The sequence below is a fragment of the Chiroxiphia lanceolata genome, chromosome 2, assembly GCF_009829145.1.
Source record: "Chiroxiphia lanceolata isolate bChiLan1 chromosome 2, bChiLan1.pri, whole genome shotgun sequence".
Lineage (NCBI taxonomy): Eukaryota > Metazoa > Chordata > Aves > Passeriformes > Pipridae > Chiroxiphia > Chiroxiphia lanceolata.
Genome location: NC_045638.1, coordinates 58,639,218 through 58,658,564, shown reverse-complemented (window position 1 = coordinate 58,658,564; position 19,347 = coordinate 58,639,218). Strand labels below are relative to the sequence as shown.

Below are 19,347 nucleotides of genomic sequence, written 5' to 3'. Positions count from 1 at the left end.
AACACCTTCAGACTCCCCTCAGGAGACAGAAACAGCCTTTTTCCGCTGAAAGAGCAAACAACAGCAGTGGAAATGCCTCTGCTGCCACCTCCCCTCTTCCTGTTCCCCACTGCCTGGTAGCATCCATCTGTGCTTAGGTGCCATCCTGGGAGACCACCCAGCATCCTTTCACCAAAAAGGGACGTTAAATAATACAAGTAACTTTTCCAATAATTTTTTACTACATGCTTGCAACATGTCTGCTCATTATGTGGGTGAAAGGGATGAGAAAACTTTGGTGAGAGGGAGCAGCGACTTCCCACGATCACTCAGAGCAGTGGGTTGCTTCTCCTTTGCTCCAAAGGGAATCATGCATTCAGACAATGCAAACATCCTCTCTGCCAGGGCTGCAATGTGTTAACAACACTCTCCTCTTGCTGCCAGAGCATAATTTCATTCCCTATGGAGAAACACGGGTGCTGGTGGTGGGGGAGACAAGGAGATGTTAGAAGAAAAAATATATTTTTAACTCACCTTGAGGCTATGTGTTGGGTTGACGACGCAGACAAGTTGCCCGGCAGCTGAGAAAACCCTCTTTGCCTTGTAGTGCTGAAACCGCAGGTGAATAAGATCTAACACAGCCCCAAAGCACTGGGTGAAGAAAAGCATCACAACTTTTGGCGTTGCTGCTGCTGCTGCTGCTGCTGCTGGCAGTGGGCAGGGGAAACAGTCAGGGAGCCCCTGAGTCCTTGAGCCCGGGGAGGGAGTGCAGTTGGAGAGAGCTACTCTCCAGCACAGCTTAGCATGCCTTCATATTCATCATCAAAATAAGACGGGAAGAGGCTTGCAGCAGCGGGGCGGCCAATGGAAAGGACAGAAATGTTATCCTTGAGGTCCGGAGACAGCCAATAACAAATGCCTCCCCTCCAGAAACTCCCTGATGAATTGAGCCTGGCGGAGAATGTATTATTGAACATTACCATACATCAGCACATTGCATTTATCTTGTGATTACAGCCAGTCATACGTAAGGCTGTGGAGATATGCAGGCAAAATTGATTGCTTAACATCTCCATTTATTAATTGCCTTAATTTAACAAAGGAGCAGTTGGATACCAAAGCTACATGTAAGGCATAAGGAAGAACCCCATCAGTGAAACTGTTAGAAAGTAGCAAAAATAGGTTAAGCAGACTATGTTTTACTGAGGGAGAGAAATCAAATATGCAAAGAGAGTCACAGTTCCTTGCAGCGGTTAAGCAGAAGTAGAGCTTGCTACATAAATAGATTCGCGTCTGTGCATTCACAGGCTTCAATTTGGATTTTCACCACTCTGAAGTTTTCTAAATTTTATATTCTGCTACTTCACAGGGGTCTCAGCACACAAATAACATTTCCCCCATCACTAAAAATAGGAGAAGTCACATCTCTGCTCTGGTGCAACTTGGAATAACTACATTTAGAGTCAGTGATGTTTCCCTGATTTACACTTGCTGGTGTAAATCAGGTCTGATCAGGTCTGTTGGACACAAAACATGGTAATTACTGGATGCTGGAACTATGAGAGCATAAAAAGGCACAGAGCATGCTTCTAAAAATAATGAAATACGTGATGCATGAGAGCACACGGAGACAAACTTGCACTGAGGGAAAAGTGACTTCTAAATCAACAGAATAATTAAACATGCGGAAGGCTTTTGCTTGTCATTCATCTGCATATCGGTGAGCAGGAAATTACAAATTAGCCATTAGATAGTCCAAGGCATTAAAAAGGAATTAGGGAAGTGTAACAAAAATAAACATGCTTTTACATATTATTACCAGTGCATATCTCTGTTGGTGGGCAGAGATCCCTCTCGAGCCATTGAGTCTCATTAAACTTGAGTCCCTGTAACTGGGTTTTCCAGGAGGTGACTGCAGCTGAGGGAATCAGAAAGCACATTCATTTCATGGGACAATCCTGTGTGATATGTTGCTCTGCTTGTTAATAAATCAAAGAGAGTTAATTTAATTAGCTCTCTGCCAGAACTTCCTATCAGGGTGCTATTTAGGCTTGCTAGCTAAGTACTCAGATGGCTTATTTAGCCTTGGTAATCCTTTTTCCCTTCAAAGCAGAACAGAGAAAAGTAGCTTTTCTTTAATTTTTTTTTTTCTTTTTAAATGTGAGTCCCATGCTGGGGGTGACACTGCTGCTGCGGACAGAGGAGCCCCTGTAAAGCGCAGGAATTAGCCTGGGACTGTATTGTCACAGCTGCTTCTTCCTAAATCAATACTGCAATTCTGGTTCTGCCAGACTGCAGAGAGCCTGTGCATTAAAAAAAAAAAAAAAAAAAAAAAAAAGAGGCCTGAGTAGATAAATAAGTGAAAATTGTTAATGCTGGAACAGCTGATTACACAAGCTCCCCAAAAACATTAAGGATGGAAGGAGTATGTATCTCTCAGTTCTTAACATTTGGTTGTAAATGAGAACTGGAGATAATTATTGCAGTGCTGAGTGACACTTTGAGAATATTTTCAGACAGACTTGAGGACAAGTGAGTGAATTGATTTGCTTAAATGTATTTTTTTTCCATTCCCAAAGTAACTGTGAGCATCCAGCTATTTATTATTTGTTTCTTCCTGATTTGTAGTTGGTAGCTGCACAAATACTTTATACTAGGAAATTTCAGTCTGCAAGTTACCAGCGCAAGTATTCTGCCTTAAATGAGCAAAACGTCCTCACTATTTACTCTGGTTATTGCCACCTGAATTCCTGGAGATTAATTCTGTTTGACTGATTGACTCAACTGAATGATTAGACTTGGGGGGCACCCCCATATCCATGGGCAGCAGAGATTGAACCCCTTATCCCTGCTGTCCAAATAGTCTCATGGCTCTGGCAGTTCCACAATCCAGCCCCCTTGAGACCCAGCTACCTTCTGGGGGTTGGCAGGAGAGGTGTCCCTGATCCCACAGGTGCATCTAAATATACATCCATGCCTCTGGGCTAGTATACAAAAAGGGTTGTTGTTCTTCAAAGCAAAGACTACCTTCAGGGATGGTGAGGTACCTTTGCAATGCCCAAATCCCTGTGTACATCTGTGCCCATCTTGCTTGCTATATGTGACCTTCCAAGGAACAACTCTCCAACGCCAATATTTATGAAAAAGGATGAAAATGGGTGTTCAGTACATCTGAAGGTAACTCCTGTTCAGCGCATGAGTTCACGTTCATGGGAGCACTTTTTGAAATTGTTTTACTGCCATATTTTGTCCAGAGGCCTACACACCGCACCTGCTTACGGCATTTCAACACAGGATTTAGCACCTGCTTGACAAGGGACCCAACACCCACTCAGCCACAGCAGCTGGCTGTGCACACAGCTTCACTTGCAAACAAAAGCTCAGCAGTATGGTCTCGCATGCATGTGTGGATCCAGTTCTTTCTTCTCCTTTTGCACACAGAGGCTTATGACCAGCATAACTCCATTAACTGGAGTATATGGTGGTCTCATCCAGGTTCATCCGGGCCGCCCCTGGAACGCGTGCTTTCGCAGCAGCGCGGCCCGGCCTTGGGTGCTGAGACCCAGCCCTGGGCGCGGAAAGGAGTGAGAGAATGGGAGCTTTGCCTGTGCGGACAGTGCCATCGTGGGAGTTGAGAGGGGAGCCCCGGAACACATAGAAGAGAAGGACAACTCTAAACCCAGGCAGATGGAGCTCGTTCAGCCCTGTAAGGCCATCCATCTAAGAGAAGGTCACTCTAAACAAACCTACGTCCTGAGGACCTCACTGCCACCGTCCCAGCTCACTCGGCCCTGGTAGATGAACCTTAGGATTAAAGGGCGGGCTCAGTTCAGTGCACACTGTGTCTCACCTAAAAAATCCATTGCGCAGGCTCAAAAGCCTTACCCACATTTGCAAAGCCCTGTATCACCAGCGCGCTTGTAACAAATGTGGGTAGAGACCTTTCCCAAATCTTCGTTCGCGAAGACTGGCCATGATCATCCAGGCTTGGGGATGCAAGGTCTGCTATCCTACCTGGCCTCAAACCTTGGAGCGCGTCCTTGATGGCATTATTGAGATGTATGGGGGCAGCCAGAGAGAGGAGGAATAAGTTCATGTGCAAGGGGCACGTGGTGAATCCCATTAAACTGCTGGTTACAAATTTCCGGTGACTGCAGCCATTATTTCCAAGATGGTTTATTCTGTAACAGACAAGTGTGAAGTGGCGGAAGTCCATAGGCTAAATCTCCATTAGGATCCAGATTTTGCCAAATTAGCAGCTCAAGTGGCATCACCATAATACACATGGGATTACAGTGCTCTAACAGCTCAGCTGCTGCTGCGACTGCATCAGGTTTGCATGGTAATAGGATCAGCTAGACATAAAAACTGACTGCAGCGGCAATAGCTTTACAGTTTTTCAGTTTTCCAGTTTTTCAGGAAATGCTTGTGGAAACCCTCAAGTGTCTAAGCACTGTGTGACTTGGCAGGATGATGCAATGCCTGAAAGATGCATTGCTCGGTCCAAATCCAGCATGAGATTTTGAGTTTCAATCAGTTTTTTTAATCTTTCTGACTGGGCACTTGTAGGGGTGACCATCCTACATGATGCTCTCTCTCCCTTCCTGCTCTGCAAGACATTGCAGACATAGCAAACCCAAGCTCCTTTTCGTCCTATCTGTATATTTTGCTGACACCCATGGGATGATTCCCATGCAGTCGATACTAGGGTGCTCTCCATAACCAACAACCATAGGAGAAATGTAACCTGCCTTGGACAACATCAGCACTAGTCATTATCCCAAGAACAGGAGAGGCAGATGCTGCTCAGGGTATCACAAGTGTCCATTCAGGCAGCTAACCAGCCTGCTTGTGTGTCCATGTTTCTGACTGCTGGTAGGACTTCTGGCAAGGCTGGCTGGTGTGGGATGTACTCTGGTTCCACTGTTTATATTTCCTTGGGAAAGGAGCCAGACCAATCTAACCAGCCGCTGCCCTCTAGCAGGGACAGCCTACATGGGCACCTTGGTGCAGGGAAGGACCCCTCTTACGTTTTCATCCTTGCCTTCTAGGGATGCTGACTGGGTGTTTAAATGTGTCACTGCCTCCATCTAGCTAAGGTTCATTTTCTGTCTGGCCAGGGACTGGAGGAGCAGGATCCATGCCAATTAGGCACTGCTCCCTTGCGTGTCTACATCTGAGAGCATCAGCCCAGCTCCTTTTATAGTCCTTTATAGTGGGGGGAATAGAGTACACTAAGGGTGCATTTCCTTTGACCTGACTGGGGCATCAGGCAGTTTTCTGCATCCTTTGAATGCAAACAATGTGCAAAGATTCCTGTGCTCTCCCAGGTCTCACAGCAGGTTTTGAGGAGAGATGTTTGCACTGTTAGTTATCATTTTCCTCTGTTGTCTTTTAAGCAGGAACATAAGAAAAATCTCACTAGTTCAGCGCAATGATCCCTCCAGCCCAGCCCCCTGTCCCCAGCAGTGATTACAGGAGATGCCATTTTGAATTGGCTCATGGGCAGGGACCACCATCTGCTGTCCATTCTGCTGGTATTCCCTAAGCACTTACAACTGTCATCTTGTGACGTTAGAGGGCACATCTCTAGAGAAGCAGAAGCTTTTGGAAAAAGAAGCAACTTTCAAAACTGGCAGAAGATTTGCAGCCCTCCAGGCTGCCCCCTGTAAAGTACATGTAACTTCATACTGACTGCTATGTGCTTTGACTGGAGCCCATCCTTTCCAAAAAGCCTGGCTTTGAAGGTTCCTTTGAAGGAGACCAGTGGTACCTCCTGCTAAGTTCTAAGTTCTTCCAAAGATTATTTATCTTCACCACTAGCATTTTTAAATCTTTTTTTCCAGTCTGAATTATTTTCCTGCATGAGCATCTGCCTTCATAAAGTCATTGTGCTTTCCCTCACTGAACTGGGGCAGCCTCTGTCATCACAGACTTTCTCCATGTGAAGACATAGTTTTGCCTAAAACCTCCATCAGGAAACCCAAGAGACAGATAGGGTTTCTTTGCAAAGCACCTGTCTTGCCCAAGATCAGGTCACTCTTGCAGCTTCTCCATGCGTGTTCTCTACCTCCTCCTCCACTCTTGTCAAGCCTTGTCCGCTTCTCACCTCCAATGAGTACAGAAGCAAAAAGACCCATTTGGCTCACAGTGCCATGGTGCTCTAGTTACAGGTGTGACGTGTCTGCTCCTTTGGGTCTCCATTCCCACACTTCCACTTCACTTGCAGGGCAGATTTGACACCACTCAGTGCAGCCACAAGGGAGCCAGAGCTGCCTGTGGACAGGGAAGAGAACTGCAGATCTCCCTGGAAGATGCATGGAAGTACTCCCTTTTCTCATCTTTTTTAGTGTCTATGATGATGATGAGAGGTGTGAACATCAGCAGATCTTTTTTCCTGTTTTTTAAAAATCAGCTTTTTTTTCAAAAGCAAAGTACTGCCAAAAGTTGTTGGCTTTACCAAAATACTTTATCTGTGGTGAGTTATTTTGCCGCATAGGTTTTCAGAAATCTATTTTGACTGCATGCAGCAATATAAGCCATAGCTGTTCTGGAATTGTACACATGCACTGGAATCGTACACATCAGCAGAAACTGATCTTAAATGTCTCAACAGTTTTTGTTTTCTCCAAAGGACAGCTTTCATTGGACAAGAACTATCAAAAGCAATCTGTGAAGCAGTTAAATAACATGCCAATTAAGATATCAGTGACAAATGCCACAGACAGTCTTATGAAACTATGGGGAAAATAGAATTTGCTGAACTCGAACCAATTTTGCAATTCAGAGGTTCTTCCCAGCATTTCCTGAGTGCTGCCTTCCTCCTCCCTCTGGACAGCTCGCTTTCAACCGTGTGTGGTCATCGCCCCCAGAGCTACTTTGCAACACTGCACATCCAGCACCATGACTGGTATAACTGGGGATGCATGCTGCTGCTGTTCACACACTTGGGCCATGTCTCCCCCATCTGTCACAGAGTAAAAGTCATTTCTACACCCTCTGGCCACCTGCAAAGCATCATCACTGCACAGCTGCTGAGCTAGGTTTTCCTGTTAATCTCCCTTTGGTAGAAACTTACATTTCCCTCTGGTATTGAAGGACACTAATGTGGAAAGAAGTGTTTTTCTTTTATTCCTTTCAAAGCCATCCTTCCTACATTGATATTAGCAGTACATGAGTTTTCTACTTGCTGGGTCAGGAGGGGAATTCTTCGTTTCTCCTTGGGGTACATCTGCTGCCAAGAGAAAAAGGTTTCTGCCTCCACCTTCTTAATTTTGTCCCTTCACATGGCTGCATTAGGTATGCGCTGCCTTCCTCTGCTTGCTTATTAATGGGAGAGTTTATGGCAGTATCTCATGCCACTTCTCTGCAAATGTTATACCCAAGAGAGCATCTCCTTTAGTTCTCACTAGCAAGCCAGCAGCTCAATAAAGACACTTTACATTTTCATGCTGTTACTAGATAAAATAACTGCCATCATTTCCTATTCATAGTGGTTGTCTGGTGCCTAAATTACTATAAGGACCTATTGCTTTCAATTGCCAGCCTAACAGTGTCCACCAGAACTTCCTGATTCCCCAGGCCATATCACCTGGGTGGATGGACCGTATCTGCCTCAGTTGCCTTGCGTGGGAGAGAAAAACCACCAGCAGCCAGAAGAAATGGATGGAGGAGGCTCCTTTTCCTGCTGAAAGCACAGGCAGTGGCTTGTTCAGAGGCAGCCTCTAATTCTGAGTAGGTTTTAAGGGATGGGGAGCTTTTAATTTGCTGGGAAGCCTGCCTGAGAGGCTGTCTCTGGCCCCTCTCTTTGCTCCCAGAGGGAATGCTCAGCCAAGGGAAGTGGCAGTACAGTTGACGCCCTTTTATCTCCTTAGTGTGCTCTAAGTTACACACGTTGGTTTATAATCAGGAGGCTGGGGGCCTCCCTAGGAGCTGCCACAGTCCCAGTGGGCTTTTTTTTTCAATCCAACTGCTTTAAAATAAACACAGAGACACACGCAAGGGGACAGTGTGTGCGAAGGACAGACAGGTAGCAGGAATGAGACAGACTTGCTGTGCTCATGTCAAAGGGTGAGAAACTTTTGGGAGTGCAAAGGAGCCCTGATGAACCAGGTACTGCTGTTCCTCACTTCCCCACCAAGAAAGAGGGTCTGGACAAAGCAGAGGTGGAGGGCTGTATCCAAATGACCCAGCAAGACAGAATGAAGTCTCTCCTCTTCTGGGTCACAAGAACGATAAATTATTCAGGCTGGGAATGGTTGAACAAGTGTTTTTATTTCAGACCCCTTTTCTAAATTTCCAATCCCTTTTCATGAGAGTCCCTGGGACAGATTACAGCAATATTTTTCTGTGCAGTCCTGGTCCCTGGTGAAACTGGGGTCCACCATCACTATCTGAAGGTCTCACAAGCTTCTGCCATCTAAAGGCTTGCAGATCCCACTGATGACCACAGGCCAAGTAGGACATGTAGTCTTTCCAAATCTGTATTTAATAATTTGAAAAATGTGCCTGCCAATGCCAGTGTTTCTGAGGCATTTCTGCAAAGTTCAATTAGCTAATGGCACGGAGATTCAGACTGATGTGGAATGAGAGGCAGTGTTCAGTGCCAAGTGCTGTTAAGAAGATTACTGTGTCCCAGTGTATCACCAGTGGCACCCATCCCACATGAGCTGCACCCAGTAACAGCTTAGAATGTGTCCTTTCCCATCTGCACATGTACCAAAGGCATCCTGGCAGCCAGCAGCATTTTTTCAGCCCACAGATAGCTAAGGTTGAGCCCACCTTGGTCAGCAATGGTGCAGGGACCCATCTGCCCAGAAAGTGCACACGAAAAAGGTTGCTCAGCAAGAAGGGCCTGGAGGACCAGATCCTCTTCCCATGTTCCCACATGGTGCTCCCATGACATCAGTGGCATTTATAGACAGGTATCTGATGGCAGCATTTTACTTAGACTATTTATTTTACCTCGAAAGATAATCTCAGGAGGGAAAAACAGAGGTGGCTCTTCTCTGTTTCAGTCCTCCCTGAAATGAATTTTTGGGCTGTCCTTCAGCTCAATATGCTCTTGTAATTATGCTGATGTCAGCAGAGACGAAGCAGACCAATGCCTGCCATTGCCCTCTGTCCAGCGTGGTGAAAGCCACCCAGCTCCCTCTGGGCTACATTCTGCAGTGACTATTTCTTTTCATCTGGACTAGTGTCTTGTGAGCCAGAGAGACAGGCTGTGGTGTCCAGAATCCACATCACAGCCCATCTTGCCTTGGCTACCACGGCAAATACCAAGGCAAGAAATACTGGGGAGTGTTGTCCAAGTATGACCTCTTTTTACCTTCTCTTTGCATCACAGGTGGAAGAATAATGCTGTGCAGAGCTTCAGCTGGAAGCATGGACAGGGCAGAGGATGCTGGTAGAGCAGTGGAGGGGGGCAGAAGGCGAGATTTAGGGGGTCAGAAGATGTTCCTATAAATATCGACCTGCCTTGTGTAGTAGAAGGAGGTATGTCTAGAGTTATAAACCCTTAATTCACTCTTGGAGCAAGACAGCAAAACTTCCCTTCATGCTAGTGGGCATGTCACCCCACCAAGTCCCTCTGGGCAGATGGTTTCTCACCAGTATAGGTTTTCTACAGTGCTTGAAGTAAATTTATAATACATAGCACAGGAAATGACAACAACCAAATGAATATTTGCAGCCACATCACATTCTTGGTTCCCCTGAGGAGAGCAGTTTCAATACTGAGTGTTGCCTGTTTTGGGGCACAGCCACAGGACAGACCTTATTGCTTTTCTTCCTGTGATTGTAAATTTAACTAAATTAATTTGATTTATATAGCAAATAAACAGGTGATTCTTTCTCCTGGTCTGACAACAATTGCCAAATGGACTGCTCCTGCAGCCACCTCTCCACCAATAATAACAACATCTTTCAGTGGAAAATAATCATTTGAAGGGACAACAGTCCTAATTGCATGATATCTTAATTTTGGCTCTGTTTTTCAGAGAATAACCAATGTTTTTCAAATGAGATCAGTTATCATCTCTGGGGATACAGCCACCTCCTTCCTGGAATGCTTTTCATGCCGGAGGATGCACATTGAAACTGAGAGCAATATTGTCAGTGCAAATCCCAGCTGACACCACACGTTTCTGGCTGTGATACAGCCAGCTCCTGAGAGGCGAGCAGAGCCTGACCTTGGCGCAACCAGCAAAGACCAAAGCTGAAAGCTTCCAGCCTGGGATACAGCTCTGCTGCTTTACGCTGAAGGGAAAACTCCCAGAGCCTGGTCTCCAAGATTTTTCCAGCAAAGCGAATGCTTTGAGTTAAACATCTTGATGTGAAAACATCCCTCTGCTGGCAATAATAGCTGAGGGAGCATTCCCAGTGTGATTTGTGTGTAATAGCACTGGGACTAAAACTGCACGCATTGCTCATCATGGCACATCAGTCAGGCAGTAATTCAAAGCCTTATTTCCTGTCTTTGGGGGTTCAGTGTTTCAACTGTTTTTTGACATTTTTTACCAAATATCTGAGCCTTCAGTAAAACCGAGCATCCAGATAGCTCATCATGAAACCCAAAAGCAAGCTATCAAGACCATTCTGACTACGTCTTGACCTATTATCAGAAAACAAACAACTCCTGCATATCTCTTGCCAGCAATTAGCTAGTGGATAGCAGCCCACTCCTCCCCAAGCCCTTCCACCACTGCCTCCTACCCACCGAGCTGTCGCCCTCAATCAAGGAAAGCCCCACTGAGCAGATGAGCCCTGACCCGCGGCCTTGAGGCCACCGCGCTCCGGCTCAGGGGGTCTCAGGAGGCTTCCTTCCCGAATGCACACTGGTTTACGTTTTAAATGGCAATTTATAAAACCATGATGCAGCTAATGTTGAAAACACGACTTGTTTGAAAGCAATCCCTGTCACACAGCATAACAATGGCATGCCTCAGGGTTTGCCTTGTGTTTTTTTAATGTAAAGATATCAAATGATCAGCTCACTCTCCTGGTGTTATTTCACCTCTCTGTATGAAGCAAGCTCATCGGACACACTTTTCTTAATTTCTCAGCAATCCCACTGAGATTCATTTTTCTCCAGGGTTAAAATATTCCAGGCATTTAAAGTACAAACCAAATGATTGTATTAAGTTTGCCAGAAGGACTATCAACCTTTTATGGGTGTAAACAACCCTATTTGAATGATTTGGAAAGGTGGCTGTGATATATTTTTCACTTTCGTTATTTCCTTCTGTAGCTTTATAAATGTGCTCTCTACTATCTACAAGCAGTGTACATCTCAATTATATATGACATGTTTGTTTTTAACTAAAAGCAAATCAATAAAGAGACTCCACTTTTTATTTAATGTTACTATTGGATGTTTGTGCACAACAAAAAAGCCCCACAAATACTAGTTGAATCATAAAAATCCAAACAGTTGCTTAACAGAGCATAAAAAATAGATGTCAAGCTTTTGTTTTTTGGAATTAGATTATAAACCATGCCCCTACATCTGAAATGCAAAGTAGCAGAGCTGGAGGATAAAGCATGAAGCAGCATCTTCACCCCTCTGCCTGTTGGCATGGTGGCTTTGATTTAAAGCTCAAGAGAAGTCATCCTGCCTCAGAGAACACCTACCACCCACCCTGGCCCATGGCCCATCAAAAGAAAGGAGGCTGTGACAGACTGCAGTCACAAAGTTCAGATCAGGATTTTTTTTTTTTTTTTTTAATCCCAGTTTCATTCAGCCCCTGATCCAGTATGCTGCCTAGGCATCGCCACCTCATCTGCATTTCTACTGTGCCTGCTGAAGGTGAGATGCTCCAATGCACAAGCACAACTGGTACAAAGTAATAAAGGAGGACCTGACATCTTGGTTGCTAAATCCATTTCCCTCTAGCAAAGAAAATAAGCACGTTTTGGTTCCTCCGAAACATCAGTGAAGGAGGCTTGGCCACTCTGTGTCTCTTGGCCCTTTGGTCCCTGGCTGAGCCTGTATGGAATTGGAGCCATTTGGCAAGAGAGCAGAGGTGTCAGTTTGGGGGCAGCATGGGCATGTTCCTACAGCAAGATTGGGCACAGAGGGCGTCTGTGTGCTCTAGGGCGAGGCAGGGATGGGAAGCACTCATGGCACCCTAATCTCAGCTGTAAGGATGCTCATACCACACATGGGTGTCCTCAAGCTCCCTGGGAAGCCCAGCCTTTCCCAGTCCATGCACTTTTCATTCTCACAGCCCCATTTATCTCCCACTGCCAGTCTTAGAGTGGTGATTCCTTGCCACCTGTGGCTTGTCTGGATGTGGACACATCCATGGATGAGATGGACTTTTCCATCTCAAAGGCCAGGGCAAGGAGAGTGGTGGAGGAAGAACACAGAACCCGGATTAATTTACACTTAGCAGCTATTGCTAATATTACTGGTTTCCATCATGAGAAAGGTGAGCAAATAAAAGAATTTAAATGGCTTTTTCTTCTTGTACATATGATTTTTCCACTGTTGGCAGATCCCTTCAATTAATTTCCCCTGGAGAAGAGAAACCCCTCCTTGATCGTTTTCCAAGGCCTTGTAATTAATGTGATCATAGTCCTGATGGACGTCGATTTGTGTTGAGTGTCAGTCTCATTTACAGTTAATCTGGGACAGATCCACTCCACTTCGCTTTGCTGGGCTGTAGCACAGAGTCAGATCTGTTCATGAGATGCACTTTATTACCAGCAGAGGTACCCTCAGGGCACTACATCAATTTACAAGTACTTAGTCGATGCTTCCTCTTAACCCTCTGACCACCAGGATATTTGCATTTTGTAAGTTAAATAAACTGCATTCAGTGGCTGACTGGGGCAAATAGCAATTTCTTTAGCTAGTGCCTTCTAACTAACAAGATATGAATAAAGAAGACACACATATCCTAGGAATACTGCCATTGAACTATGATATTTCAGCTGGGAATCCCTGGGATCTTTATGTGACAGCACAGGGGACGGGGCAGTGGGGTGGATCAGCAGTGAGTATGAGAGCATCTCTCTGCAGATGGACACAGGAGCAGAGCAACCCATCACTGCCTGCACAAGAAGTTTGGGCAGTGCCTGGAAGTTTCCCAGACTTCAGTGCACTGCTCCCCTTTCCAGCTCCAGCCTTCTACTTCCTAGAGTCAAAAGTAAATGGGTAATCCATTAGTTGGTTTCCTCCTGACACCAGAGCACCATAAAATCCCACTGGTTACCAGGATATTTAAACAATGAGCCTTCTGCAGGAGCTGAGCCAGGTAACGCTGACCTTTTGACCACACACTCACCTTTAACCATGTGCTGACCCTTCAACCACAGCACCATCTCTGTCGATGGAAGAGGGAGAGGCACAGTTGGGAAAAAAGAGGCAAAATAAACAGAAATTAAACAGTGTAAGAAAGGAGATAAGGCTCAGGTGTGACTAGATCTGCTAGACTGAGAAGAAAATTGCCCTGATGTTTACAGGTAAAAACAAGCTTTTCCACTCAATAAACATTATCAAGAACATGACTGTTTCAATGATTTTCCATGATCTGAAAAGTTTTCATTGCCAAGAAATTCCCAGATGTTTTCATTTTGTAAACTATGGGTTTGCCATGGAGAAACTTGAAAAAACATCAGCACAGACAACAAAGGTGCCTAATTCCTTGGGGAAAAAATTTCCCATCCTATTTGTGCAATTCACTGGCAAGGAAAAATTCTCCCTTGGTTAGGGCTGCAGAGCAGGCTTCCTCCTGCACCGTCACAAGAGGGAGTAGAGGTTGCACCCTGTAGCACAAGTAAGATGCCCTATGTCAAGGTCAGTCTTCTTCTAGACTCTTACAGAAAATATTGTGAGAGAAGAGAAACGGACACCCATTGTAGCAGCCTGTGAGCCATTTTTCTATTTGAATCACATTTTTGTCAGAAGTTGGGGCAGGAAAAGCCCAGAAGAGAGGGGTAGTAAAACCAGGATCTGTAGTAAATGTTAGCATTTCAAGAGGGTTTAAATGGACAGCTTACATCCAATGGAGTAAATGTGGTTAACACAAAGCATTTTAAAACTGATGGTAAATGACAACTATGTGCCTTTGTACCTTATTATTAAATCGTGTTGGATTAATCTGGCATTAAGTGGTATTTCTGTCTCTCCTCTACCAAGCAGATGCATCATTCCTGTGAAACACTGTTTCACATGTGCCTCAACCAGCAGTGTGGGATCAGCTTCTGTTTGCAGAGGTAAGAAATGGATTCCTCTTCCCTACTGCTCTCATAGACTGTTTTCCTATATATTACAGGGGAAAAAGGAAGTCTACATAACTGGGACATTGACTGTTCAGGTTCAGCTTGGCTAGTTTTGTTCTTCCTAATCAAAATCTGACTGTCTGAGAGAAATTTTCTCCTTGTGAAAATTGCAGTGTGCTGTCATAAGACAAAATTCTGATGTTCCACCTTGGAGAAGACAGTAATTAAGAGATGACCCTTAAGGACACATTTTCCTTAGGTGCTCTGGCTTGTCTTGGAGTGATGGGCCTCAGCTGCACACAGAAACAAACAGATCCCTTAAGGAAGTTCACTTTTATTACAGTCACAGTGGAGAGTAAAAGGAACAGCCCTGAGAGGTGTGTTTCTCCTGTGGAAGTGGCCCTAGGACTGCAAACAAAAAGTCATGGGTTCTCTACAAGATTTTCCACCAATCTCTCGGTCACTTGGACAATTTTCAATTTTTCCCTTTTGGACCTCAAAGCTGAACTAAAAATAATAATACAGAAAGAAACCTAAAATAGCAGCAATTCCTGGAAATTCTCCTGAGCTTTCTGGTACAGTCCTGGTAACGTAACAGGAAGCAGAGTATGACTGCATAAAACATTTGGCATTGATTGAATATATAGATTGGTGGTGTCTCAACCCCTGTTTTAATCTTTCCATTACCTATGCTATTTTTTACAAAGAAAGTCTTATTGTTTAGAAAACAATTTCTAGCAGCCTTCAAATAGATGAGAAGCTGCAGTATCTTAATGGAAGGCAAATTACTGGTGCTTTCACAGCCAGAGCCTCTCCCCGGTCTGATGGAAAGGTTAACCATTTACCACCTTCTCTGTCTGAACACCACTTTCCATGAATAAGAATTCAGCAGAATTTGTCACAGTACAGTCGATAGTAGGAAAAGCTCCTCCACATTTGCTGCAAGGGATAGTTACTCCATGCCAAAGGGGGCTAAATTTTTAGCAGGGGGGAAATCCCATATGGGGAGAGAATGTGGCAGGGGAACAACTTGCAGGGAACCGATGACAGGCACCCGTAGGCTGCCAGATGGGAGCTTTTCACCACCAGGGTGATTTAAGTGATCTGTCCCCACCTTCCTCCCCCAGAGCAAATGAGGAATCACACTTGAGGACCAAAATCAGATTCCAGCTGAGGTGTCTAGGTGGAGAAGGCAATTCCTTTAATCCACTAAGCTACTTTAGTTCCTGGTCTTTATCTGAAACTCACAGACAGAAAATGTCACTGGGAACTCGATGAACTTAACCACTTAATGCAGTCAGCATTCCTGGGTACAAATTGGGGTTTCTTGGATACCTTGCTTAAAAGGGAAACAGAAAAAAAAAAAAACCAACCAAAAACACAATCAAACAACTCTATTATAACCTTGGATGAACCATTTTGGAACCAAATCGTCATCAGACAACCTGTGCCAGTCAAAAAGAATCTCAGAAGAGCATGAGTACAGGAGTGGTATGGGATGTTTGGTCTGAAAATGGCTGCAAGCCTGAAAGTATATTTTTTAAAAGCCAAGCAAATTCAACACAAACACTAAAAAGCATGGAACCAGTTAAATCTGTCAGACTGCCAGCAGACACTGTGTGACATGTTGATTTTCCTGTCTGTCCCTGGTATTTTGTAAACCACAGAGGCTTCCCACACCTCCACATTGAATCCAGCTGTCGGAGATCCATAATTTAGGGTGGGCACTGGCATTACAGCATTTGGATGACTGAAAGCAGCATGATACATAATGAAAGTCGCTCTTGGCATCAGACTCTTAGAGCCCCCCCATCTTTTTTTGTGCTTAGATTTTGATACGGGGGAACTTTTTTGCCAAGAGCAAATGCTAAAACCCACCTCTAGCTCTGCCTGTGAGTGGGCAGCAGGTGTGAGGCTCAGACAACCCCTCCCTCCATCCTGCACCCTTGTACTATCTCAGCTCCAGACCTGCATGCAGAAGTCACAGAGGCACTAGGGAGGATTTGGAAAAGGATGAGGAGCAGGCACTGATCGTGGGAGGCAGCTCTCAGGTGAAACTGCTGCAGAAGCAGGACCACAACCCTAGGGCTGAGCCTTGGGATGCCTTATTCCCATCCCAGGCCCCTTCTTAAAGGCTTCTCAAAACCTTGACCAAATCCCCAAAGCCCCCGTTTCCCACCCCCACCACCAGTCAACTTGACACAACACTTAAAACGCTTCATTTACTCTTCACAAGGTTATTAAAGGCAATGAAGTGGGGGACTCTGGGAGGGGAATTCTACTTCCAGTGCCACTAAAGCAGGAAGGGGTGTAATAGCTAAAAAACATGCCCTCTTACAGGCCTTTGAGAATCAAAGGCAGAGGCACCAGGAAGATTTGTTTTTATATTTGCCTTTATAATCCACTCAGGCATTTTCTTCCCTAAAGGATCCATTCTATGTTTTGCTCTGACACCCTGACACATGCCAGGGCACCCCCTTTGCCCGCTTCACTCCCTGGATCAGGAGATGACAGCTTTTTGGTAGCTTCGCACTTGACTGTGTTTTACTGGGGAAAAGCATTCTGCCCCTATGTCCATCGAGTTCATCTCCAAACAGCGGTTGTTACCCAGCATTTCCCTTCATTCATCCCTCCTTACTTCTTTTGCCATACACACTCAATCCTGGGTTTTTTCTCTTACTATATATTCCCCTGCAAATTGAACATTTCTGGAATTTCTGGCTCCTCTCTCACCTTTGGGTCAGGTCTTTGTTTTTCCCTGGTTGACAGTTGCCAGTCTGGGACTTAGCAGGCTGGTAGAGGAGACAGGAGAATGGTAATGTGGTGAAGAGACCACAGTCTCTTGCAGAACAATTTTCTATTTGTGGAGCCCTGAGTCCTGCTTCAGGCTCGAGGACAGCACAGCTCTCCCTGTGTTTCTCTCGTCACTCTCAAAGGTGGCCTCCAACGGTTTTGTAACCTCATGGCTGTTACAAACGACCCCCCAAAACTAAGATGTACCATGATTTGGAGGGAATTTATTCCACAACTCATCCCTGAGGATGCAGGGCACTGCTGACTTACAGTTAATGGCAATAGCCATGTGGATGAGAACCAGGAGTAAATTGAAGGCCACCTTGAAAACCAGGGAAACAGATGTTCAGAAAGCTCACACTCCTCATTGTTAACTTCAGAATGTAAATGCCTGATAATTCCTCATATTATTGCCCACCGTCGTGCTCAGTGTCAGAGAGAACAATCCTGCAAGGGTGATCCATATCTCAGCTCTGAAGGTCACAGCAGTGGTAGGAACATACCTAAACAGGAGATGGGAAAGGGGGTGGGGCCAATGGATGGGCTGTGGTTGGGAACAAAAGAGTCTCCTGAGCAACCGTGATAAAATGAAATATCAGGATCTGACAGCAGAAAGAGGAAGGGGGAGACCTGTCCTGGACAAACAGGACTACTGGAGTTGAAGATTATCCTTAGCTGGATTCCTGATTGCTTTTGGTGTTCAGATTTTTATCAGTAAAAAGTCACAATATTTTTTTGCTTGGAAAGAATATTGTGAAAGACAAATCCCTGAATCCAACATGATTTTGTGGGGAGCTGAGTGTGTCCTGGAAAGCAAACGATTTTTTACTATGTAGTGCGGAGATAGAATCATAGAATCATAGAATCAACTGGGTTGGAAAAGACCTCCAAGATCATCAGGTCCAACCCTTGACCCAATACTGCCATGGTTACTAGACCATGGCACGAAGTGCCCCATCCAGTCTCATCTTAAAAACCTCCAGGGACGGTGAATCCACCACCTCCCTGGGCAGCCCATTCCAATACCTGATTACTCTCTCCGTAAAAAATTTCTTCCTAATACCCAACCTAAACTTCCCCTGTCAGAGTTTAAGATCGTGCCCTCTTGTCCTACTGCTTGTTGCCTGCGAGAAGAGACCAATGCCCATCTGGCTACGACCTCCCTTCGTGTAGTTGTAGAGAGCAATGAGATTTTTAACTACCTGATGAATAGAGATTTAACATATCCATTCTGTACTCTTCTCGCTCTTATGCTTCTTTTTTCAGATATTTATTTGTACTCTTTCCCCCTGCTTTTCCTTTTCAGCTTTCCTTCATGTTCTTCTCAAGCACTGTCACTGTTCAGACCCAGCTGACAGTGATCAGGACCACAGATGTGGTGGTGAGGTGGGGGGGGATGAGGTTTTGCACTCTGACATCGTCACTTAGACCTCCACACTGAAGCTCACACTCCCTCGAGATCTAACTCTTTCTGTACAGAGAGGATCCTGCAAGAATAGCATTTGTCAGGTGATTTTACCAAGGACAACACATGGACAAGAGTGTGGTATTGCATCTGAGAGGTTCCTGCACTTACAGCAGCAGCTCAACTGGCCTCCACTGCAGCAGGAGGGACCTGGCATTGCTCATGGAAGAAGGTACAATGGAAAGCAAGAGCCTAGAAAACACAGGACAGGGAATGGGTCCCACAATCCAGAGGAGTGGCTTACTGGACCTTGAGGTACAGCAGGGAGCACTGGACCTTGAGGTACAGCAGGGAGCACTGCCGATAATAAAGCTGGATTTACAATGCAAAGGCTTAACTAGTGAGCTGTATTTCCATGTAAATGGATTTCTATGAATGCATGTATGGAAAAACAGCAGCATGGAGGAGTGGAGCGGAGCTGAGGCAGGCAGGCACATCCAGCATGAGCAATTTACTATGTTAGCTGGGAGACCAGTGGAACCTCCTCTGATGTTCTCCTAATGTCTAGAGTTTTGCTTAATAAGCAGAGAAAACGCATACTTATTACAACCTTTAAAAGTGCATACCAAGCATAGGTCAAATATATATTTGAAGACAGCATGACCACAGTAGTGTTCTTTGGGGATCTGAGTAATAGAAAGGCACCTCTAAGTTTTCCACTTAACAGACCTCTGTATATCATCATGGACACTTGTCCGCACTTGAAATGTGGCAGTTTAATAACCATGAAGCAACTGGAAATAATAAATGAGTAAATGTCTGCCGAGAGCGATATTAATTATTTGTAACAAAACCATCTAGCCAATATGTTGTTGTACACATAAGATTAGCTTTGGTTACTACATTAAAAGGTCAGCATGAAATGAGGGGTAGAAAAACAACAT

The 19,347-nt window shown here is 45.0% G+C and overlaps 1 protein-coding gene and 1 long non-coding RNA gene across 6 annotated transcripts in view; one reads left to right on the top strand and one right to left on the bottom strand.

Annotated features, from left to right (window-relative positions):
* Window positions 1-8,814, bottom strand: part of SIAH3 (siah E3 ubiquitin protein ligase family member 3) — a 53,702-nt gene extending 44,888 nt beyond the window's left edge. The window contains exons 1-4 of one of the 5 annotated variants that reach the window (XM_032679543.1): window positions 8,761-8,814; window positions 8,033-8,197; window positions 1,799-1,897; window positions 514-630 (exon numbers count right to left, since the gene is read on the bottom strand). In XM_032679543.1, the coding sequence (XP_032535434.1) occupies window positions 514-630; window positions 1,799-1,897; window positions 8,033-8,041 (225 nt within the window). In that variant the 5' untranslated portion in view covers window positions 8,042-8,197; window positions 8,761-8,814. Of the gene's footprint in view, window positions 1-513; window positions 881-1,798; window positions 1,898-8,032; window positions 8,198-8,760 lie in introns of those variants that run through there. The other 4 variants (XM_032679546.1, XM_032679544.1, XM_032679545.1 and 1 more) reach the window with 4 other exon arrangements.
* Window positions 8,815-8,977: 163 nt separating this feature from the next.
* Window positions 8,978-18,577, top strand: LOC116783399. The gene is made up of 4 exons (XR_004355672.1): window positions 8,978-9,182; window positions 9,326-9,474; window positions 14,123-14,199; window positions 18,478-18,577. It is a non-coding gene; the product is annotated as an uncharacterized LOC116783399 (long non-coding RNA).
* The last annotated feature ends 770 nt before the right edge of the window (window positions 18,578-19,347 follow it).